The 25,754-nt window shown below is 39.4% G+C and overlaps 1 protein-coding gene across 15 annotated transcripts in view; it reads right to left on the reverse strand.

The window, feature by feature from the left end:
- FMN1 (formin 1) overlaps nucleotides 1–25,754 on the reverse strand; it is a 498,278-nt gene that overhangs the window by 255,055 nt on the left and 217,469 nt on the right. For 14 of the 15 annotated variants that reach the window (XM_025295965.3, XM_044925241.2, XM_025295966.3 and 11 more), the window contains one exon: nucleotides 25,542–25,603. The exons of the other annotated variant lie outside the window; for it this stretch is intronic. In XM_025295965.3, coding sequence (XP_025151750.3) covers nucleotides 25,542–25,603 — 62 coding nt within the window. The remainder of the gene's footprint in view (nucleotides 1–25,541; nucleotides 25,604–25,754) is intronic. 15 annotated transcript variants of the gene reach the window in all.

Below are 25,754 nucleotides of genomic sequence, written 5' to 3' on the forward strand. Positions count from 1 at the left end.
GCCTTTTATTCTATCAGTGTTTGTAAGCTGAATATCACCCTCCAGGTTTCTATTCTGTAAAATAAGGATGATATAACCTGTCTTTCTTCCTAATATATTTTTCATGGGACATAAAAGAAACTAAATAATAGGTTTGGAACAAATTAAGAAATACGTTGACTAAAAAACAATGTCGAGTTTTAAGACACTGGATAGAACTAACAGCAACTAGTTAGGTTTACAGCATACTGTCAGTTGGAAACTACTAACATAACCCATACAGCTCCCCATGGGTAAATATATATCTACATTCAAATGACCTTTAGAGGACAGAGTGTATATGCTGCTAAGTCACTTCAGTCGTGTCCGACTCTGTGCGACCCCATAGATGGCAGCCCACCAGGCTCCCCTGTCCCTGGGATTCTCCAGGCAAGAACACTGGAGTGGGTTGCCATTTCCTTCTCCAATGCATGAAAATGAAAAGTGAAAGTGAAGTCGCTCAGTCTTGTCCGACTTTTAGCGACCCCATGGACTGCAGCCTAGCCGACTCCTCTGTCCATGGGATTTTCCAGGCAAGAGTACTGGAGTGGGGTGCCATTGCCTTCTCCGAGAGTGTATATAATGTGGTTAAAGTCAACTTTTCTTCTAAATAGACTGCATTAAGTGGGAACCATATACCATGAGAATGCACAGAAAAATAAATTAGCATTGTATCATACAATAAAAGTTAGGCTATCACTTATATACAAGATACATTGATATTTATGACAAGATTTTTCTCAAGCAATTTAAACATACTCATTGATAAATACCTCATTTGCCTTTTTACCCCCTACTTGAAAAGTGCTCAAGTTCTCCTTTGTTTTCACCTCTAATACCCCCAACAAAAATCAGAATAATTGCCTTAACTCTGCCCCCCTCCTCAAGAAAAACATCTCCCATTATATTCACTGACAAACATCGTTCTAAAACATGTGCAGCTAGCTACTTTGCATCTTTATAATACCTTTGTGTAATTTCTCAAAAACCTGGTTTAGGTTGCCACCATTTTACTGAAAATGCTGGCAAAATCACTGATGGCTTCCTGAGTTACCCAGTTCAGTGGATTTGTCCTCATTCTTCCTCTGTGACTTTGCAGCTGAACTTAAAAATGGCCTCTCTTGCTTTCTCTGGCAACATCGCTCCATAGTTCTCTTTCCACCTTTGTGATTTTTCTACCTACTTTCTTTCCCCATTCCATCCTCTAAGTATGTCAATTTTATGAGGGCTCACATTTTTGTCTCTCTTGTTCACCAGTGCATTCCTAGAACCATAAGTACAGCCTGGCCTGTAGGGCCTCAGATAGCTGTTGAATGAATGAAGGCATGCCTTTTTCAGGATCCCCGACTCAAGGGCTTCCCCGGTGGCTCAGTGGTGAAGAATCTGCCTGTAATGAAGGAGACGTGGGTTCGATTCCTGGGTGAGGAAGATCCCCTGGAGGAGGAAATGGTAACCCACTCCTCTATTCTTGCCAGGAAAATCTCATGGATAGAAGAGCGTGGCGGGCTACAGTCTGTGGGGTCACAAAGAGTCAGGCACACACGCACACATGCAACTGATTCTCAGAAGTCCTTAAAGCTATTGTGCCTGTGATTACCATGTTCAGCTATCAAAAAGAAGGCAAAGGGGAGGAGCTATTGAGTAGTACCTACATAAAGCCTATTGACATACATGATTACAAACCTTCTGATGTCTTTAATCACTGCTATTAAACCCTCTGTGATGTCCTCGTTGACAAGGGCAGAGCTGATGGAGACCACGTTCTTTCCAACAACTCTCATGAAATTCATAAGCACTTGTAAATCCAGTGTCACATGTGTATCTCCATTCAGACCTGGTAAGTTTCTTTCATTCAATGGACCTCCAGACTGAGTTATCTTATAATACACACAGGGCCTAGATGAGAGCTAACAAATGTACTGACCCAAAGTGAGTCAGAACAAACATTCTACATCATAAGCATTCATAATACTATCATTGTGAATACCTATTACTAGTGAAGGATTTTTATAGTTCCAAACAAATCTCCATTTCAAAATAATTGAGGAGCCCACAAACATGTTTTATTCCATGTGTATCCAAGTATTATGAGTTGTTTTCTCATCTTCCTTTACTGGGACACACACCAAAATGGTTGGAACTGGGTCCACAGAAATGCCTTGATCAACAAAAAAGAACCTTGAAACAGCACCAATAACAAGGTGGGTGACCAGTTTGTTCTTCATAATGGCTAGGCCTCTTTTTTGAGTTTCTATATAGTCATCCCCTGTATCTGCCCATGGATATGGAGGGCTGAGTGTACTGTACCATTTTGCATAAGGGACTTGAGCATCTGTGGATTTCATGATTTTTGAAGGGGTGCTAGAACCAATCCCTCAGATACGAAGGGATGACTATATAAGCAGTCAGACTTACAGAACATCTCCAGTCACAGATCCATCTAGAAAGAGGCTCAAATTTCTAGAACTATGCTTTCTACATTTGGAATATGTGTAATTGAGGGTGTAGATGGACTGACAGCATACAAGTGATAAAGTTCATCTGTAGCACCTAAGCTCCATACCTCTAAAAGCAGAGAGACCCAAAATAACATTCATTTTGAGTAACTAGAGAATTCTAAAACTCCGCAAAGGAAGTTTCCTGACCACAGGGCATCAATACTCATCATTTTTGGAAAGTTTTGGCAAAGTATCACACTGATTTATTTGAGCTCACGAAGATCTGATGTAATATTTAAAAACAGATTTCTTCTTTGTGTAAACATGCATTAGGAAAAATGTAAATCCCCCATCTAGGTTTATTTTTTTAATATGGATTTTAATTATATATTTAGAAATCTGGGGTGCTCAAAGCCTTAAACAGTTAAGATAATAAATGGAATTTGGCAGAACATTTGTTCTGATTACTAGATGTTTAATGATACTTGGAACGTCAAGATGCATGTGAAATTACACTCAAGTATGATGCACACAAAATAACTTGGAAAGGATCAGATCTCATTTTGACTTGATTCTTTTCTCCTGGAATACAGACAAACCACATTCTTGTTTTCTTCCTGCATTCTCCCCCTTAGATTAAACTATATTACTTTTGACTGATATTCATCTCTGTAATTTGTGCTTTTTGAAAGGATAATTGTTACAAGAATTACATTTTCAGTTTTTTCCAGTAATTGGAAGATACAGCTTTAAATCAGTAGTCTTATTTCCTAGCTGATCAAACGTGGAACATAATTCACGAATTGTTTTCAAAATAAATGTTTAACTACTCTACGCAAAGTTTAAATGTCACTTTGAATTGAGTTTGACACTCATCTATAAACTCAGGTTTATAGATGACTATAATTTTTTCTCTCCAAGAATTTTTCCATGTTAAATGTTACAGCTATTCCAATTTAAAGTGTGAAAAGACAGGGGCACTATTGCCTAAAAATGAATACATAATTTCTACATAAGTCATTCCAAAGTTAATAACTAAATATGAAGGTTAATGATGATATAGGACCAGCTATATAACATCTGTATCAGACCACATACCTGCTGCAGTATTTCATGAACATGCTGCTGTCTCATGGAATCTGTCTGCTACAAGAGCTTACACATGCCAATTTTGTGCCATGCACCCTTCATGAAAAAATGAATGGCTCAAGTATCTACACCAGTCATCCATTCTAAATAGTTACAAAATACTTGCATTCTAAATATTTAGATTACTAGGAGTCTCAGTGTTGGGCCATCACCTTTCCTTCACTGCACTTCAGAGCAATGGAAGGCTTTGTGATTGCATGTCCTTGAACATAAAATTAATACACATATGAAATGGATTAGAATGGTTGAGGTGTTTGAAAGGAAGGAATTTTGATTTTTATAGAGATTGACGCAAAGATCATTTTTCTTGGTCCAAATTTACTTTGTTAAACATACTCTGACCTCAACTGTAGTTGCCAAATGTAAAAGCAAATGCCTATTTTCTTTTGAATCATGTTCTTTTTTATATTTTTTTCCTCTCATATGTTTTTCAGATTTTGCTATCAAAACAGCATAGGTAAGATTAAAAATGTAGAATTAAATCCAAACACGATGTACCTATAAGGAAAACAGTTAACAGACCCGTACTAAAAATTGGGGTCTCATAAAGGAGGAAATATTTAACTTTACTTCTGGGTGTTATCGGTTTTAAAAGCTGGGCTAGGGGGCGGAGGAGGGCAGTTAGCCATGCAAAATCCTCTAGTAACACTTAAAACTGCCATTCACAGTTATAGTGTTTTTAAAATTCCTTTGGTATGGGTGGTGCATGGTTGCAGGTTTTAGAGAAAAAAATGTAAAATCACTCCAAGAGGTATTTCTGACAGCTGGTAGCCTCTATGTTTCAACCTTTATTATTATCATTATCATCATCATCATCATTATTATTTTGGTAATTAGGTTGCTACTGAGCAAAGAATGAGTGATGCTGTAGGAGTGCAACGTTTGAGTTCAAGTTATAATAGAAGAGTCCATCTGAACACAATGATCCATATCTCACAAAACTAGACTATCTCATTCGAAAATAATAAAATTCTCTCTCAAGTTCCTATTTATAAATCCTGAATGCAGCTCTTATCCTTGCAGAGATAAGGAATGAAGACAGGAGAAAAAAGTATTAAACAACCTTCTGAACTTAAAAAGCAAACAACTTAAAAAGTTGAAATTGAATGAAAATATTTGGAAGAGGTGGCCTTATTTACCTCTAATTGATTTCTACATTTCTAAAAGAATTGTGTTTAATTTTGCTCATGTGCCTAAAGATTTTGGTTTTGAACAAGCTATATTAAATCTCAAATAGCATATGCTTAATACCGCACATCATTGTGGAATATATGATGTTTATACTGCCTATCGCAAATTTCAGTTAACACTTGCTCTGCCTTTAGCAGAGCACTCTGTGTATGGATTAAGTGATGGACCAGTAGATTGGGAAAACACCTGACTTCCAGTCAAGGTGCGTCTATCAGCTGCCTTCATGGGCTTGGGCTCTATTACTGTTAGTACGTAGTATCTACAAGGTGAGTCTCAATGGGTGATCAGCTTCCTTGGTATAAGGAACCTTGTCCTGTTGGGAGCATGTTTTTCCCTTAAGGGCATTATGGAAGAAGAGGCTGAAAAGCATTAAGCTTGATTCAAAGATCAGATCTTTCAGGCTTTCAGACTCATCTATAAAAGGAAAGGGTTTTACAAATTACCAAAAATTCAAATGAGTCCATTTTGCTTTCACTTAAACTATTACAAATGATCAATCACCATAACCTGTCTAGACATACAAAGTCTGCTAAATGTTCATTTAAGACAATGAGAAATAAACACCATTCTTCCAGTAGAAAGTCATAAACTTTTGAAACTATCTTTAAGAATCCTCGTGGGAACATAGTTTTCCTACTAGAGTCCTCCTATGTCTTTGAATCTGAAAAATACTGCCTGTAAAATCACTGGTTTAAACCCAGTTTCCACTACAGAGAAAGAAAATCAACCAGTGGTTAATTTACACATTTATGTATGTGTCACTGTGATGGGAGATTCAACTGTTTGCTGTTCATTGAAGGTTTTTGTCTATCATGGGCTTTGGCACTGGGGGTTGGAGGGAAGGGGATAGAACCTCTGCTTTCATGATTATAATAGTAGAGTCTGCCAATTGCCTAAGTCTGAGATAAAAAGCCTAAGGTTTCAAAAGAAGGAGCCTTTGGAAGTCAGAGATATGAAAGTGTCATATATAACAAGAACTCTTGCTGGGCCACAAGGGATTGAGAAGGTAGTGGGGCAGCTTGTAAGCAATCAAAATGAAAGAAAAAGGCAGAGTGATGGGAAAGTATTAGGAAAGAGTAGAAGAGCAAGCTAACTAAAGTTGTAAGACTGAATCTGACTTCAGAAAGTCTTAAATATCATGCCAAGGACTTGAACTCAACTTAATTAGCAAAACTGAGCCATTAAAGGTATGTATGAGAGAAAATTGATGCTTTCAAATTGTGGTGTTGGAGAAGACTCTTGAAAGTCCCTTGGACTACAAGGAAATCAAACCAATCAATCCAAAAGGAAATCAGTCCTGAATATTCATTGAAAGAACTGATGCTGAAGCTCCAATACTTCGGCCACCTGATGGGAAGAAACGACTCATTAGAAAAGACCATGATGCTGGGAAAGATTGAGGGAAGAGGAGAAGGGGTGATAGAGGATGAGATGGTTGGATGGCATCATTGACACAATGGATATGAGTTTGAGCATACTCTGAGAGATGGTGAAGGAGAGGGAAGCCTGGTGTGTTGCAGTCCATAGGGTCGAAAGAGTCAGATACGACTTAGCAACTGAAAAAGAAGAGAGAAACAACAATCTCTAAGCAATTCATAATATGGCCTGAATATAGGCAAGATAAGATGAAAAAGCAAGAGAGTTTCAGAAAAACATCTATTTCTGATTTCTTGACTATGCCAAAGCCTTTGACTGTGTGGATCACAATAAACTGTGGAAAATTCTGAAAGAGATGGGAATACCAGACCACCTGATCTGCCTCTTGAGGAACCTACATGCAGGTCAGGAAGCAACAGTTAGAACTGGACATGGAACAACAGACTGGTTCCAAATAGGAAAAAGGAGTACATCAAGGCTGTATATTGTCACCCTGCTTATTTAACTTCTATGCAGAGTACATCATGAGAAACGCTGGGCCGGAAGAAGCACAAGCTGGAATCAAGACTGCTGGGAGAAATATCAATAACCTCAGATATGCAGATGACACCACCCTTATGGCAGAAAGTGAAGAGGAACTAAAAAGCCTCTTGATGAAAGTGAAAGTGGAGAGTGAAAAAGTTGGCTTAAACCTCAACATTCAGAAAACGAAGATCATGGCATCTGGTCCCATCACTTCATGGCAAATAGATGGGGAAACAGTGGAAACAGTGTCAGACTTTATTTTTTGGGGCTCCAAAATCACTGCAGATGGTGACTGCAGCCATGAAATTAAAAGACGCTTACTCCTTGGAAGGAAAATTATGACCAACCTAGATAGCATATTGAAAAGCAGAGACATTACTTTGCCAACAAAGGTCCGTCTAGTCAAGGCTATGGTTTTTCCAGTGGTCATGTATGGATGTGAGAGTTGGACTGTGAAGAAAGCTGAGCACCAAAGAATTGATGCTTTTGAACTGTGGTATTGGAGAAGACTCTTGAGAGTCCCTTGGACTGCAAGGAGATCCAACCAGTCCATTCTAAAGGAGATCAGTCCTGGGTGTTCTTTGGAAGGAATGATGCTAAAGCTGAAACTCCAGTACTTTGGCTACCTCATGTGAAGAGTTGACTCATTGGAAAAGACTTTGATGCTGGGAGGGACTGGGGGAAGGGGATGACAGAGGATGAGATGGCTGGATAGCATCACTGAATCGATGGATGAGTCTGAGTGAACTCCGGGAGTTGGCGATGGACAGGGAGGCCTGGTGTGCTGCAATTCATAGGGTCACAAAGAGTCGGACACGACTGAACGACTGAACTGAACTGAACTGAAGATGAATCAGGACAAGGATGGCATGGTGTCAAGAGATCATGGAGATAAAAATCAGCATCATTTGGCAATCAAGTGGATGCAGAAGCTGAGGATGCAAGAGCTGCAAAGATGCACCCAAGATTTCTAGTCTGGACTTTAAGAACAGTGGAACCTTCAGCTAAGAAAAGACTGTTCTGTGTTGTGTTTACTGAATACACTGTGTAGGGGGAGGTCAGAAGTGGACAAGGAGATGAGTCCTTTCAACCCTGGGATTATTGACATTTTTGATGCTGAGACTTTTAAAAATTATACTAAAGACTTTTCCCAGTGTAGGATTTCCAGCAAAAACTAGAACTTTCCTGGAGCTAGAACTAGAGTAAACACTTGAATCTGAATAATAGGTCTGAAAAGCCTTTACATAGATATAAATTTGCAGCAATTAATGAAATCTCTAAACACAGGAAGGCAGGAAACTCAAGGCCACCTTTTGGAGGATCACATTTAGGACTGCAGAGATAGGGCTAAGGCAGCAGCAAAGAAGATGAAGAAAACACATTCAGAGGAAGAGGGAAAAAATGAGAATTCAGTGTCTTACATGTTTCGGGAAGAGACTAAGGATTTCAGCACTGACACACTGGAATCAAGGCCAATGGAGACCCAGAGGCGACCAGGACCATGATCACTTCTCCGTGGTCTCAGCTTCTTCAGTACAGGCAGCAGAAGGCAAGTGGCAGAGAAGCTGAGACATGTAACCAGTGTTTGAGAACTGTGCCATCGGGAGGACAGAGCGAAACTCCAAGATGTAGGAGTCAGTGAAGAGATTTTAAAGTAGAGGAGAGCTGAGTACATTATTACAAATGGGGGAAGGCACCTGCCAAAAAGGGAACAGTGAAGGAGAGAAAGTGCGGAAAAGATGGTAGAGGGTAACACAGAGGTGGGAGGAGGAACTGCATGAAAAAATATCAGGGGTCTCAGTTTCTTTTCCTAGGTACAATGGCCAAAATTTAAAAAGAAAAAGGGGGAAAAAAAGGCAAAGAAATAAAGACATTAATAGTCTAGAGACAAAGGCATTCAATCTCTATTTTCCTTGTCTTAAAAGAAGTGCCCCTCCCGCCACTATATGTACTATATATACGGTTGAGCCACTCTGCTGTCCAGCGGAAACTAACAAAACATCGTAAAGCAACTATACTCCAATCAATTTTTTAAAATAAATAAAATTCTGAGAGAAAGAAAAAGAAGTTCCCCCTTTACCCCTAGAGCTAATTTAGCCTCTTGGGTCCCTGATTTCACGCTCTCTCACATTCTCAGGAACATGTTCTCATCCCTTTGCTGCTCTCCAGCCAGGCTCTTCCCTTTACCTACTCAGGTCTCCTGTTGACAATGCAAGGCTGCTCAAACTGGTTCCCCACAAAATAGATGCCCAGTGCATGTCTGTTCTTACCACAGGAGATGAACTCCACAACCATTCCCCTATATAATCAGAGCATCACCATGGTGAAGGCAGCATCCCCATTTTGTGGACTGTCCAAAGCCACAACCCTACAATATATCCAGGCTAAGACTTAAAGACTGGGTCCGACTCTCAAGCCTTGTGTTCTTTCTCCTGTGCAGACTCTACACACTTGTCAAGATACCGGCAGTAGACTCTGTTTTTGTCTAAACGTTACAAAGTACCTGGCTTGCTGTCAGAGGCCAAATTTTAAATGGCTGAAATAGCTTGATAGATTGTGTGAAAATTTTATGGTCCTTCCGTCAGACACCGTAATTTATTGTCACATAATACACAGTTAGAAGAACCAAAAGAAACCATCCCACAAGGGCAAACAATGTGGAGGCGGTGGCCCTTTGACACGCTCAGGCCACAGGCATTATATGGATCCAATAAGAAAGCTGCTTCTACGAGCGAGAAAACAACCTCTTGATCTTGCAAAATGTTTTTGGACACCTAAAGGCTCTTTTATGACTGTGGCTGATTAAAATGAAAAGCTTAAATGACTAAAATGCTCTTTTTGATGAGTTTTTGCCATGAACTATGGACCTTGTGGTCCAGTGGGATTCGAGCCCTTTGATCCTGGGCACTCACATAAATTCAGTCATAAAACAACATTGGATTTGATTTTACTAGTGTGGCTGATGTTGCCAGATTTGTAATGCAATCTTGTTTTCTCCCCTCCCCAGTTTTAAGCCCATGCACCATTATTTTATAGCAAAAGCAAAGGAGTTTCCATTTGTTTTGGCAATAATCAAGCCTCACAGTTGAGACAGTACTCTAGGATATGGGAATTTCATAGGAAAAAAAATGATTCTCTATTATGGATATATGAATATTGGAATGAATGTCATTTTATGTGCTGAAAATGTCAAAACGAAAAACCCTTTTCTGCATGAAAATAATTACAGATTTTCATTACCTAAGAGGGTTAGAATATGATGGGGTTGAGAATCACAAGTATAAAATAGGAAAAATATGATCAGATTTTAGTATCCATAAATTTCCAGCAGGACTAATTGAAAATGAATTTTTAAAAAATCAAAAGAACCTCCAGATTATTTATTAATGAGTGACAGATCATATCTTAGTTTAAAATTTCATTTACTAAAAAAAACAAAAAAAAACAAAAAAAACTGGTATCTGTGGAAGAGGTAAAGGAAATAGTCAACAAAACATTTGTTTAAGAAAAAGATATGCAATAACTAAACTTAAGATGTTTAACTCACTTCCCTTCCTAATCTAATAATTTGCCTTCGAACGTGTCTGTACCACAATATAATATTCTTGTAACTTCTAATTTTAGAAGTGAACATTTTACTATGAAAGTTCTCTGAGGAAGCCAAAATGCAAATAACTCTGCAAAGACCTGCATTATGGAGGCCAACATGATCAATGGTGGGGCAGCATTATTCATTTTTTAGGGAGTAAAACATCAGTTTGGGCTCACTTAGGAAGAATCATGATACCTTTAGCCTGTTCACTAGACCAGGAAATACTAATTTAAGTTGGATAAACAGTTGCCAGAAATTTTTTTTTCATGGATTGCTTGAAGGCTGGGAAATTATTCACCAAGATTATTCTGGAAGTGACATGAGCCCTAGAGTCATGGGACTTCTCAACAATAGGTCTCACTTAAGCACAACTGCCATAGAATATACAGAGCACTATCCTTTGGGAACTAACAACAACAAATCCTTTAGGCAATGCCTTAGGACGTTTTCAGTGCAGTCTCTCAGTCCCTGCTGACCCCAGGCAGCAGCTCAGCCTACAGCCCATCCAGAGGAATGTCACTTCAGCACAGGTTCACCCCCATGACTTCTGATGCTAATACCCGGATTAAGCCATACAAAACTGCTGTTTTAGAGTCAAAAGTGACCAAGTATCAACAATTTCCTGTGATTCAACTTATAAGCCCCATTCAGATTTGGAAAAAAAATAAATAAACCACTTTGTTCTATGTCTTCTCAATTATGTGAGAAAACTTTAAATATGTGTATTATGGCTATTTGCAGCAGATAGGGGTCATGCTATATGCAGTACTAATAAACAGAACATTATACAGACAATCCACAACAGCTTCCAAAGACTATATAAGTAATTGTCACTGACTTGTTGAGAAAAGTAATTGTCCTGGTTGTATGTATATATTGAGTTATGATGACAGAAGAGTATGTAGATACCGAGAAAGAGCTTTCTCATGTCATGCTCAAAAGGGTAATAGAGTGTCAGCACCTTTCTCTCACTCTATTAGTTAGTTCATTGAAAAAATATTTATTGTGTACTTATTATGTTCAAATGGAGCTTCCCTGGTAGCTCAGCTGGTAAAGAAATTACCTGCAATGCAGGAGGCCCCGGTTCGATCCCTGGGTTGGGAAGATCCCCTGGAGGAAGGACAGGCTACCCACTCTGGTATTCTTGGGCTTCCCTGGTGGCTCAGATGGTAAAGAATTTGCCTGCAATATGGGAGACCTTGGTTTGATCCCTGGGTTGGGAAGACCCCCTGGAGGAGGACAGGGCAACCCACTCCAGTTTTCTTGCCTGGAGAATCCCCATGAACAGAGGAGTCTGGTGGGCTACCATCCATGGGGTCGCAAACAGTCAGACACAACTGAGTGACTAAGAACAGCACATTATGTTCAAATAGTGGTCTAGGTAGCCAAGGAAAAGAAAATCAAGCTGTACAAAATAGAGAAGCAACAGTGGCAGCTTTAGTAGTTCCTGTTTCAGCAGAAGCAACAATCAATCAGCATTGGGAGAAAGTCAATGCTTTTTGTCAGAGTGTGACTTCTCCCACCCATGCTCCTGCCTTCATCAAAGTCAGTGTCACTTCCTACCTGCAAGATGGCCATGCTTCGCAACTATCCTGTCCACTTCCATTCTGGCCCTACTACTATTGACCTGCTGAAACAGCAGCCAAGGGGGTGTCTTTTGAAAACACAAATCTATTCGTGTCACACACTTCTCTGCTCAAACTTAGTAGGTTCCTACTGTACTGAGGATGAAACTGGAAAACTTTAAAGAGACCAACAAGGCCAAGGCCCCTCCAGAATCCGGCCTCTTGCTCTCTGCCACAGCTAGGGTTTTCAAACTGTGGTCTGTGATCACGAGCGGGATAACAAATCAATTTATGCTTTATCACCAGCATTTTTAAAACAAGAGTATTGAATATACCAAAATACATCACATGAAGTAACTTCTGTTTAATAGAACTCCTATTTCACACACATACAGTCACACACAAACATGTAATGTGGATTTTGATATAAAACTCATTTCTTATTCCAGGATGCAGCTTAAGAAGTTTGAAAAATCCTACTCCAGAGCTTCACCCCCAAAGCCTCTGCTATTTGTCACTCACCACCCTGTGGTCACACTGACCTCCCCACAGCCCTCAAACCAACCACACTCCTCTTCACCCTTCGGATCTCTGCTCAAATGCCACTTTCTTAAAGTATATTTCCCTGACCCCTCAAATCTAAATTATAGCCTATCTGTAGCACCCCATACTGTATTTTTCCTAACAGCATCCATCATATCAACTGATTATTTTATCAACATCTGTCTCTAACTGGACTATAGGCTTCCCTACAAGAAAGTAGGGACCATGTCTGTTCTGGTTCTTCCAGCACCTAGTACAGTGCCTGACACCTCGTAGCCTACTTAGATATAGTGACAGGCCTCTAATTTCTTTTTGCTGAGTCCATTATTAGAGGAAGCATGGATGATCCATTTCAAAACGCATTGTTTTCTGGTGGCTTTTTGTCTTTTGACATATAGAATGCGCATGTATATTTATGGACATAAACACATGACAAACTGCTTCTATAATTACATTAAACATTTATGTACAGTATAGAACTATACATACCTATGAGTATATACCTATGAGTACAGAACTATGCATACATATTTGTGTAAGCTGTTCTGTGAATAAACTAAGAGTGATATTGTTATTCATGTATTTAAGGCAAAGCTCTAAACTGGAAAGCCCTTTCAATAATCAACAAAAAACTTGGAGCTTTAAGAGAAAAAGGGTCAAGCTGACCTCCAGTGGTGAAATTGGGGAATGACTTCTAAAATAATTATATAGTGTACACAGGTTACCAATCACACAAATCCACAAGTCTACGAAACAGCTTTCTCAATTAACACTTTAAATTATGTGTATTATATATATTTTAAACACATAGGGGTCATGTCACACAGACTGTTAACAGAAACTAAGCAGAACTGTATTACAGAGACACCCACAGCAGCCTCTAGAGACAGTCAAAAACAATCTCTAAAACATTTAAAAATATTTCATCTAAATTTAAACTAAAACATTTAAAAACATTTAAGATAATCAGAACATCTGAAACTTGAGCATTCTCTTAGTTGAGATCTAATATCTGAAATTTGCAAGCTCCATTAAAAGGAGATAATTTAAAATGAAAACACTCACAGAATCTTTCCATTCATCAGTATCTGGGTGATATTGGGGACTTAGTTTAAACTGCCTGTTATCTAGCCTTTATGGTATAAATTCTATTTTCTAACTAAACAGTAAATCATCTGAGAATATAATCCATGCAAGTATTAAATAATCCAGGGTATATGCTAACTGGAGTTCCTGGCATAGTAATACTCAATACATGTTAGCTGATATTATCATCAAATGTTTTATTTCTAGCACATTTCATATTTGAAAGGTGCTCAATGAGTACTGAATATTATTAAAAAGTATAAAAACCACAGCTATTATATAAAGTCATATAAGTTTCTCATTTTTTGGCAATAAGAATTTTTGAAATGCAGTATCTCACAGTACAAACTTAAGGAGCCCTAAGCCCTGGGATGTTTTCCCATATCAGATTTTTTTCTTAAAATCATGGCAGCAGCAATATTTTCCTTAACAGGCAGTAATGGAAATAAGAGCATCACACTTAAATCACAAAAATGTTAAAAGCGATGCTCTTGGGAACATTATGACATTAATTACAGAATATTTTTCCTTTATATAGGTACATGGTTTATATTAAAAAACTTCACTGCCAAAAAATACACATCAACAGCCATTGACTTAAAGTGAACTAAGTATTCTGATCCTCAGAACAAATAGTAATTTATCGGTCATCTACCACTGCCATTAAAGTTATGACCAACCTAGATAGCATATTGAAAAGCAGAGACATTACTTTGCCAACAAAGGTCCGTCTAGTCAAGGCTATGGTTTTTCCTGTGGTCATGTATGGATGTGAGAGTTGGACTGTGAAGAAAGCTGAGCGCCGAAGAATTGATGCTTTTGAACTGTGGTGTTGGAGAAGACTCTTGAGAGCCCCTTGGACTGCAAGGAGATCCAACCAGTCCATTCTGAAGGAGATCAGCCCTGGGATTTCTTTGGAAGGAATGATGCTAAAGCTGAAACTCCAGTCCTTTGGCCACCTCATGCGAAGAGTTGACTCATTGGAAAAGACTCTGATGCTGGGAGGGATTGGGGGCAGGAGGAGAAGGGGACGACAGAGGATGAGATGGCTGGATGGCATCACTGACTCGATGGACATGAGTCTGAGTGAACTCCGGGAGCTGGTGATGGACAGGGAGGCCTGGCGTGCTGCGATTCCTGGGGTCGCAAAGAGTCGGACACGACTGAGCGACTGAACTGAACTGAACTGAAGCACTGCCATTGTACCTCCAGTCCCACATTTAATTATCACTACAGTTGCCATCCGCATCCTATTAACCAAGTTACAGTGTCACCATGATCACAGTTTCAGATGAGAAATTAAAGCTCAGAAAGGTTTAGATAATTTGTTCAAGACCACACACGCAGGTCTTTGACATTTTTGAACTGTGGTGTTGGAGAAGACTCTTGAGAGTCCCTTGGACTGCAAGGAGATCCAACCAGTCAATCCTAAAAGAAAGCTAGTCCTGAATATTCATTGGAAGGACTGATGCTAAAGCTCCAGTACTTTGGCCACCTGATGACAAAAACTGACTCCTTAGAAAAGACCCTGATGCTGGGAAAGATGGAAAGCAGAGGAGAAGGAGGTGACAGAGGATGAGGTGGTTGGATGGCATCACTGACTCAATGGACATGAGTCTGAGCAAGCTCTGGGAGTTGGTGATGGACAGGGAAGCCTGGCGTGCTGCAGTCCATGGGGTCGCCAAGAGCTGGACACGACTGAGTGACTGAACTGGACTGAACACATGTAGGATTCAACCCAAGGAAGACCGCACGGCCACTCAGTTGTTTCGACTCAGTTCTTCTGCCTAGAGTTGTGTTACATTTCATCTAATGAATTACTTAAAGTCATTATGTGGGTTAGTTCTTCAGCAATTTCTGCTGCTAAGGTACACTGCTCTTAAGGACTGATATTTTACCCAAGGAGAGATCAAAGGCAAAGGTCAGTCCAGAAACAAGGTCATGTCACAAATTCTTTCTAGGAAAGGACCTTCAAGGTGGGAGAACTTCCAGAGGTTCAGTGTAGATGTTGAGTGCCACTTCGTAAGGTTGATGTAGTAACTCATTTAATCTTCATACAAAAAGATTAGAACAGAGTAAATGATCATTAAATAGCAGCTATGATTATTATTAATCCTTCATGAGAATCAGTGGCAGTGAAATGGTCAAAATGCATAAACACACAGACATCATAAATTCACACTCTGGATTCCAAAGCCCACATGAGGCTGGGCTTGTTAGAAGAGGTCAAAGCGCCACCTATCACATGTGAGCCCATCCTACAAACAGATGACAGCACAGAGAACAGTCACATCTCCCATCTGCTTATCGAATCAGTAACCCTGGGACTCTACTGGGGAAGGTCTGAAAATAGCTGAGGAACTCCTATGTTCAAACTGTAGAAATCAATGAAGTGAGTAGCTGGCAAGAAGCAGAAAAGTTCTGCCACTATATTTTCTCAATGGTCTCAGGAATTAATTTGTCTGAGACTCCAGGTATCAAATCTCTAAGATGAATATAGACAACTATCAAGATTATGGTGATAAATACTAGAGGCTCTTCCTCAAGCTGGATTCAGGACCTGCTATGGGAAATGAGGTTAGAAAGGGCAATCTTCAACGTGCTCTTTTCTTCTATACTTAGGAAGAACAGCTTGTCATTTCTGAAACCTGTGAACTAAGAGAACTCTGTTGCTATTTTTTGTTTATAAACATCATAGAAATATCTCCATCTTTTTTACCCAATAAAGAGCTTGTATAGGATAATAATAAGGGATGATCTGCAGAGATCTTGTCACAGGATGAAGGGAAGGGGGGAACTGAAAAGTTAGAAAACTATTGTACTAGAGAAAGTGCATCAAATCAGCTGATAAATTGACAGCAGAAACAAAGTATATTTAGAAACCAGACAGGCCTGGTTAGGAGACCCTGCCATTATACTAGCCAGTTATGAAAACTCAGGACAGCACTCAACTTCTGAGCCTGAACTGATTAGATATCATGTATACAAATAAAGCATCAAGCAGAATGCCTGGAAGTTTGTACTTCATATTCAATAATGATGATCATAATCATGTCCAATTAAAGTCAGAAAGCAAAGGGTACTCAGCATTTAAATTTTGAAAAATAAAGCAAAAATGTAGTAGAACATTCCTAAAAATGTAGCAGAACACCAACATTACTCAATTTTCTGCCCTAAGAACTATCTTTTGCTCACCTTTCCAACATGGCTGCCCTCTCTATTCCATCAATAACGCTTTCAGCGAAGGACAAGAGAAATAAAGAAAGGAAAGGAGGAGGGAAGAGAAAAGAAATATAAAAGTCCACCAAGTTATAAAAGCAAAAGGGATGTTTGCTTGTTATTCATGAGGCCATGGAGAAAGAGGATGAGGACATTCTTACTCAGCTTCTCCAAGCTCAGTATCAGGAGTCACCAACATGGATGTCTACAGGATCAGGCAATTAACAGCAACAATTTGATAGGGAAAGGGCAGAAGCATTGTGGAAATTACACCACAGGTGTTCATCTAAATTGATTGAAGGGTGATTTTTTAAATGGCATTATGATGATCAAACATACTTCTTTGGATTGTATTTGACAGCACCATAAAGTTATGTACTCTTTGGCCTCCTAATGCTACCTCCAAAATAACATAAATACTGAAATACCATGAATCATGAAGGACTTTCTAGCCAACATCCAGTCAGATCACTCAGTAACTTTTCATATTTTGACTCGCCATTCAGCACTGCTTCAGGTAATGTGGAACCAGGGTATCTCAAAGGCTTTTGGATTGAGTTGAGGCAGACACATGGGCCCACTCTCCCCAGGCCAGAAATAATTCAGAAGAAAACATAGATGACCTAGTTCTATACTCTTACTTTATTGCTACAGAACCCATTATTCACCCAACGGCCCAGGACTAACAAACACACAGCATTACTGAGCAAAGTGGGACATATCAAGGGGGAAGGAAGCACTCCCCATGGGATCTGACATACTTCATTCACTTTCTCATATCTCATGAAAAGTCAAAAGAGCAAAGGTCAATAACTGAATCATGTTGCTGTATACCATAAACTAACACAAGACTGTAAATCAACTATACTTCAAATTTTGAAAGTTTTTTTAAAAAGCAAAGGCCAACATTCAAAAAGTCACCATTCCAGCATCTGCTTGTCCCCTTCCGTCAAAAACTATTGAAAAAAGAATCATCATCTTGGCTCACATGAGTGACTCAAGTTCAGAGTTTAAGACTCAAAGGGATTCACAGCAGCACTATTTACAACAGCCAAAACTTGGAAACAACCCAGATGTCCACTGACAGATGAATGGAGAAAAAAGATGTGGTACATACGTACAATGGAATACTACTCAGCCATTAAAAAAGAATGAAATAAGGCCATTTGCAGCAGCATGGATACAACTTGAGATTATCATACTAAGTGAAGTAAGTCAGAAAAAAGAGACAAATACCATACGTTATCACCATATGATATTACTTATATGTGGAATCTAAAATATGGCACAAATGAACCTATCTACAAAACAGAAACAGGCACACAGACACAGATCAGACTGTGGTTGCCAAGGAGGGGTGGTGAGAAGAGGGATGGACTGGTTGGTAGATGCAAACAATTACATTTAGAATGGAGAAATAACAAGGTCATACTGTATAGCACAGGTAAGTATATACAATCTTCTGGGATAAACCCTAAAGGAAAACAGTATTTTAAAATACTACTCTGCTGTACAACAGAGGTTGTATACAACACTGCAACTCTACTATGCTTCAATTAAAAACAAAAAACAAAAAAACAAAAGACACAGTGGGGATGTTTGGAGCCGATGGTGCCTGAAGGAGGCAAACAAAGCCGGCGTCAGCCTCAATGATACGAATTCAAGTAAAGCGCACAGTCTTCATTCTACAACCAGCTTCCTTCTATCAGCAAATGCAACTTGAAAAAATAGTGGAATTATATGGGGCGAGACAGCATCTTGAAGGCTGAGATAATGGGCTCCTGGGCTAAGTCAGCCAGGGAATTAATCACTTCTTGTTTTTCATCAAAGTTCAATCCCAAAGTTACTTGCATGCTTCTACGTAGCCAGGGAGTCTACAAGGCACATCAACAGGGGCAAACCAGTAAATCCACTAAACTCCTAACATTATACTATATGCACACAATGAAATAATAAATTAAGATATTTCCCAACACTCTCTCATCTTTCCTGGCATCTCAGTAATGAAATATCAGCACTTAGGGGAATGCCATAAGGGTTTAATGAAATATTTCATATTTGCAAAAGTTTTGTTTATCAAATCTACAAATTATTTCCCTTCCCTCAAAGTATTCGCCAGGAATTAACAGATTTAAATGTGTTATGTTGATAGTAAAGAACATAACAAATGGGCTAGGATCAGGGTGTGCATGTCTTTGTAAACTTAGCTGTATCAGCTCAAGTGTAGTTTGTACTCAATTTTGTTTCAACAGCAATGTGTTTACTATTAGAAATGGACCAGTGGGGTGGGTTAGAGAGAGGAAAAGTAAGGACGTCTACAAGTTTCTCATAGTGGAGGCCAACATACCATTTAGTTCTCTGGGGGCCCACAAGGTACAACATAAGTTAATTTCTAGCTTGGCGCCCACCCCTGGATCATTTCACAGTAGGAGTTGCCGTATTAGAACTGTGCCTGCGTTGCACAATGAGCGGGGGCCTGCTACAGGCCAGTTTTCAGTCCAGTTTCCCCTCAGTGAGGACTGCGGCTGTGATGAATGGGGTAAACGGAAAAGGTTCCCGTAAAGGAAATGTGACTGTTGGCTAGTTTTCTTCTATCTCACAACTCAAAGAACATTAGTCACAAACTGATAAAACAATGTGTCATTTCTAAGGCACTTACTTCTGAACTGCTGAAAGTGCTGGTCAAAAACAGGATTTTTACATTATCCAAGCTCCTCAAAAGCCAGATATGGGGCATGCGTTTTTTTTTCCCCTCCACTTTCAAAATTGAGGAAGTAGAGAGCCAAAGAAGTCCTACCCATCTTTATGCTTCCCTCCCGTCAGAAAGCAGAGCTGGCCCTCCTATGGAAGCTGCATTTGCCATTCTGAGAGCTGTGCTCCCTCACTGAGTCACGCACCCTAATCAGCACTGGGAGGACAGAAGACTGTGTCCCAAGGAAGCAAGGAGAGCTGACAAGAAACCCCCCTGGTTAGAACGGGGAACCTCCAAAAGGAGGAGAAAAACAAGGGAGAGGTGTCAAACACAGGGTTTACAGATGCTGAGTTAGGTAACCCTAAGGCTGAAAGGACAACGCGGAGGACAAACAGAACTTTTTTTAAAGTGCAGTTGGATCAGTGATAAAATTCAAAGCTGCTATTAGTATACAGCCTGGTTCTTTATTTTGTAAATTAGAAAAATGATTCAAAAACATTGCCTGAAGGTCACACAGTTCATTGTCCCCAAAGTGAGACCACACTCCAGACCTTGTATTTCTAGATCCAATATTCTTTCCATTAATGTTGCATTGATTAATAGAAAGACATTGGCTTCAAAGTCAGACAGATCTAGATGGGTTCAAATTCAGGTTCCCTGGCAACCTACTCCAGTATTCCTGTTGGGATAATCCCATGGACAGAGGAGCCTAGTGGGCTACAGTCCACTGGGTTGCAAAGAATTGGACACGACTGAGCAACCCAGCACACACACACACATACTAGGATTTCTGACAAATCAGTCTCTGAAAGCCTCAGGTTTTAAAATCTGAAAATGGGGACAAATCTTTGTTTATTTTTCCACATTTACTCTTTCTAATACTAGTATCAAATGCATAGAACAAAGGTTGGCACACAGTGGTGATTTGATTACATTTTAGTTGCTACTTGTTTTTCAATCATAGGTTGTTATTTTAAAAAATATTTGTGCATCATCTATGTGCCAAGAAATTTACTAGGTACTTTCAAAAACAGAGAAAAAAAATCAGACTAATAAGCAGGACCTTGGTGGCACGAAAAGGGTAATAAAATCACTCAAAGAACTCAAGACTAAGAAAGTAGATTGTGCACTGAGATAAGATTATACAGATCAACACAGAGCAGTATTCAGAAACATCGGTTACTAGGAGGAAGAAAAGAATTATGTGAGAAACAAGCTATAGAGCCCTCCCTTCTTCCCTCCCTCCCTCTGCTCTTCTCTATTCACGGTAAAGCTCTAACAGGGGAACAAGATATTTATCAAACTTATTAGACCATGAAATATTTTTGTCAAAGAGCATTTTGGAGGCTCACTGTTCAGCATAATGACCTCTGGGAAAGCCTGGTTTAGACCCCCTGATATAGAGCACAGAGGCTAGTGGACAGCTGGAAGACCATAGAAAGAAGAAGTCAAAGCCCCAAAGAAGTCCTCAACCAAAAGAGCCTGAGGGCTGCTCTAAACTCAAGCTGCCTAATTACAAGGAGACTTGAGCAGAGCAAAAGGAATGAGAAATGGTATTTACTGAACATGTGTTCATATTCAGGTATATATCATATTGAACAATCCTAGAATGGAGGCATCATCAAAATGACTACATTTTTAAAAACTGAGCTAGAGTTGATGTACAATATTCTATGTTATAGGTGTACAACACAGTGATTCACAATTTTTAAAAGTTATATTTCATCTAGAGTTATTATAAAATATTGGCTATGTTCCTTGCACTGTACTATATACCCTTGTAGCTTATTTATATCTTTATCCATTCATCTGTTGATGGACAGTTAGGGTCCATCCATATCTTGGTAATTGTAAATAATGCTGCTATTAACATTGAGGTGCATATAGCTTTCAAATTAAGTGTTTTTGTTTTTTTTCAGATATATACCCAGGAGTGGAATTGCTGTCTCATATAGCAGATCTACTGTAGTTTTCTGAGAAACCTCCATATTGTTCTCCATAGTAGCTGCACCAATTTACATTCCTACCAACACTGTAAGAGGGTTCTATTTTCCCCACATCTTCTCCAATATTTGTTATTTGGGCATCAATATGATTATTATTGAACAAATGCTGAAACTGAGAAAATTAAATGCCAGAGAGGTTGATTAATTTCCTAATGTCACAGTGCAAGGAGCTGAACTGAATTCTAACTCAAAAACCTGAATCCTTTCATACTCTCATCATGTATAAAATATCATCACACCTGGTTTTCTGACTACAATAAGACAAAAACCAACTATATAAGATTTTGTACAAGGGCTGTGATAGTGATTTTCAAACCGTGCTCCTAGACCATTCCAAAGCAAAAAATCTGTATTTACACCATGGGAGAATTAGCTTTATCACATGCCTTGAAAGGGCAGGTGTGAACTAAGTTTCTACATAAACCATGAACTTGTTGTGCAACGGCTACCACAGGCAAAATTTTCTCAAATAAATACTGTAAAGGTGCCACTCTTTCAAAAATAAAATCAGTAACACAGACTTATTCAGAACTGAAAAATGAACTAGATGATGCTGAATATCATGAAGTGATCAGATACTCTTAGGGCAAGGTTTGCTAAATGAAGGGCATACTTGAACAAAATTTAAGAATTTTTCTGGTTTTAGTATAAATGAAATAGCTAAGCCATAGAAAATGTTGGACCTGCCACAACTCTCCTACTGGAGATTTGAGTAGAAAAGTCAGTCAAGGGCTTTGGGTAAAAGGTATACATAAATTGATGGAATTTGGAAATGAATTCATTCCAATCATCAATAACTTTTTGCTTTTGAATTACAGGGAGGATATGTATCTGAGTTGCTACACATTTTGAAAAGCCGGTTCCAGGACCAAGCCCCTTCTAGATCATAGCCTTCCACAAGTGTGGGCTACAGAGCATATCTGAGATAAAAACTCCCCACTTTTATAAGCCTTGAGCCTCTGGGCTAAAAGTTCCAACCTCCAATCAAAATGGATTCTATTTTGTAGGTGGGGGAATTTAACAATTAAATGACTTCCTACGAATTTACAGTCAAAAACAGAATAGCAAGCTGACATTAGGTTCTCCACTTGTTGAGTCAGGCCATTTTTTTTTTTAAGTCTATGAAAACAGTCTCAAAAAACTAAATATGACACATATCAATTCTTACATATGGTGACAGAATGAATCACTTTCCCTATGTACTTAAGCACAGACTCTTTCTTACTTTAGAAAGGCATTTTGAAGAGGTCCTGAAACAAATCTGATTCTCTGTGACCTGTAAGCAGAGAAAGAAAATCTAGCAGGCCATGAAGGCTGCCAGTTGAAATCCATATAAAGAAATGAGCACCAAAAGAGCTGCTCACCAATTGTCTTCCACCAGTCCTGTGACAACAGACGTGACTTTGTCACTTAGTGGAATAAAACAGGTGGGGATGATGTTCAGCGAGTGCCCACAAGTACAGCCAAATGGGGTTACAGATTTATGAACCTGCATCTTTTCTGACTTGGTCAGAATAACATCTAGTTATTTTCTGCATCACCCAGGGGTTAAAGGAACTAGGCAGAGGAAATGGCCCAGAGTGGGGACAGCGGCAAACTAGAGACCACCTGTCCTAAGTTGAAGCGATGTCTGTTCCTCAACCCCAGCTGGTTCAAGTCATACAGGAAAATAAGTGCACCATTACCAGTTTTTCCAACTGTTTTTTCAGACGCAGCTAGAAATCTCTCCCTACTTTAAACTATTTCTAATTCAATCTTTAAAATGTTCTACTTGCCAACAAGACACTTCTTTAGGTCAGATGAGGAGTAAGAGTTGCCAGTTTCCACATACACTACCATGTATAAAAGAGATAGCCAGAGGGAATTTGCTGTATGACTCAGGGAACTCAAACTAGGGCTCCGTGACAACCTAGCAGGGCCGGATGGGGAGGGAGGTTCACAAGGGAGGGGAAACACGTGTACCTATGGCTGATTCACGTTGATGTATGGCAGAAACCAACACAATATTGTAAAGCAATTTCCTTCAATAAAAAATAAATTGAAAAAAAAAGGGATGTATTTTTAAGTTTACTAATAGCATTAAAAGAACAGATAATTATTTCAGATATACTTAAAGAAAGCTTAAAGTATAACTAGGAACACTTTTTAATGTTTATTATTGTCAATCATACCTTGGTCTGCTGCTGCTGCTAAGTCGCTTCAGTCGTGTCCAACTCTGTGCGACCCCATAGACGGCAGCCCACCAGGCTCCCCCGTCCCTGGGATTCTCCAGGCAAGAACACTGGAGTGGGTTGCCATTTCCTTCTCCAATGCATGAAAGTGAAAACTGAAAGCAAAGTCGCTTTGTCAGGTCTGACTCTTAGCGGTCCCATGGACTGCAGCCTACCAGGCTCCTCCGTCCATGGGATTTTCCAGGCAAGAGTACTGGAGTGGGGTGCCATTGCCTTCTAACCTTTATTTTAAATGAAGATCATGATTACAATATAGTTGTTTTCTTTTTCACTTATTCACCCTTTCCCTTCTCAAAACTTCTCCTAGCTTGAGATGTAAGATCATAAGACTTTTTTGTGGAGGGAGATGAAAAGACATGAAATAATATATGTAACATGCCTAGAAAAATGCCTGGCACAAAGGAAGAGCCCCAAGATTGCAAGTACCTGTGGTCCCTGTGAATATTATTAGCTGTCAAAGTACTCCCAGGGCTGATCTATAACTTGGGGAAGGTTGTATTAATTCTTATGGCTGAGCTATTATAGAATGCTTCTGCTCATGGACTCACTTCTGTACCACCCTCTTCAGCAATCTGCTTCTTTAATTAATTCCCACTGCAGCTTCTCTGAGACAGCTGGCAATCTTTTACACATCAGAACAAAGAGCAAGGTCTCTGTAGAGCATTTTGCAACAAAGGAAATAAGGGCCCCCCTCTCTCCCCCATTTTGTCCCCTAGGAGTCAGAGGTACTTTTCCACTTTTTTGTTTCTTTGTGAAATGGACTTATTCCCTCCCCCAAACTATTTAAGCCAAGCTGTTCAGGGGTGGCCTGAATTCATACCCCATAAGGCTGCCCTGGTAGCTCAGACCGTAAAGAATCTGTCTGCAATTCAGGAGACCCAGGTTTGATCCCTGGGTTGGGAAGATCCCCTGGAGTAGGAAATGGCAACCCCATTCCAGAGTTCTTGCCTGGGAAATTCCATAGACGGGGAGCCTGGCGGGCTACAGTCCATGGGGTTGCAAAGAGTCACACATGCCTTATTTAGTGATCTTTCTGCTACCTGCAGTAGCTTCATATAAAATCAAATATACAATCTCAGTTATTTAAAAAAGAATACTATCACCTAATGGAAAGAAGAATATTTGATCCACAAACTCACTGAATTAGCATGTAATGACCTAGCACTATACAACCACCAAGTCTGATTTCAATTTCGCTAATGTTCTCTCCTGAGATATGGGGTCAACCCCAGTTATCAGTAAACTGGAATCAGTGCCTGATTCAATATTTAGTTATGTCAAATTATGACTGTGAAACTTCCTGTTATAGGCCCAGCAAGTAAATACCAAACATAAGGGAATGGTAATTAGTGGGACAAAGGAAACGATCCCTCAGACTTTCTGGACTTCACAAAGGAGCTCAAGTCAGCAGCGTCCAAGTGCTCTCTGGGGATATGGAATGGCTGATCCAGCACAATTCTTCCTCCTACTAGGTCCACTTCCTTAACTGCCTGACATCACATTGCAGACATGTGCTAAGCAACACACAAACGAACACAAGGCTGGGAGGACACCCAACAAAATAATTTGCAATGTGCATAGGAAACTATTTCCGAGCTTTCTTATTTACAATGAAAGTCTAAATACTCAATCTTCTTCCCTGCATTCCAAATAAAACCATCATTTTCTCCAATCAAATCTTTCCCCAAATGCATCTGTGGTATTTTTTTTTAAAAAATAGGAATTCAATTCTACTAAATATGGCATTCAAGACTTTTATCCCCAGGATAAACTCAAGACATGGTGGCAGGTACACAGTGGAGATGCTGTCTTGGTAAATGTGTCAAAAAAGCGGAGTATTTACTTCAACACATGAGAAAACCAAGCATCAGTCTCAAATAACCAGTTCAGGGGAATCAAAGAAATATACCTGCAGGTTTTCAATTTCTTCTTTGTGCTCCCTCTTCAAGTGTAAAATAGCAGCTTGATATTCTGTAAGATCACAAAAGAAGCCAATTACAAAGAAGCACAAAATTATGCACAGAATTCTAATGAGTAGCTCTAAGATTCCATAAGCCCTCCTACCAGTCAACTGAGTAAATAAATACCATAGTTTGACATTAACCTGACAAAAGATGATAAA

Source organism: Bubalus bubalis, chromosome 11 (assembly GCF_019923935.1).
Source record: "Bubalus bubalis isolate 160015118507 breed Murrah chromosome 11, NDDB_SH_1, whole genome shotgun sequence".
In the NCBI taxonomy this organism is placed as follows: domain Eukaryota; kingdom Metazoa; phylum Chordata; class Mammalia; order Artiodactyla; family Bovidae; genus Bubalus; species Bubalus bubalis.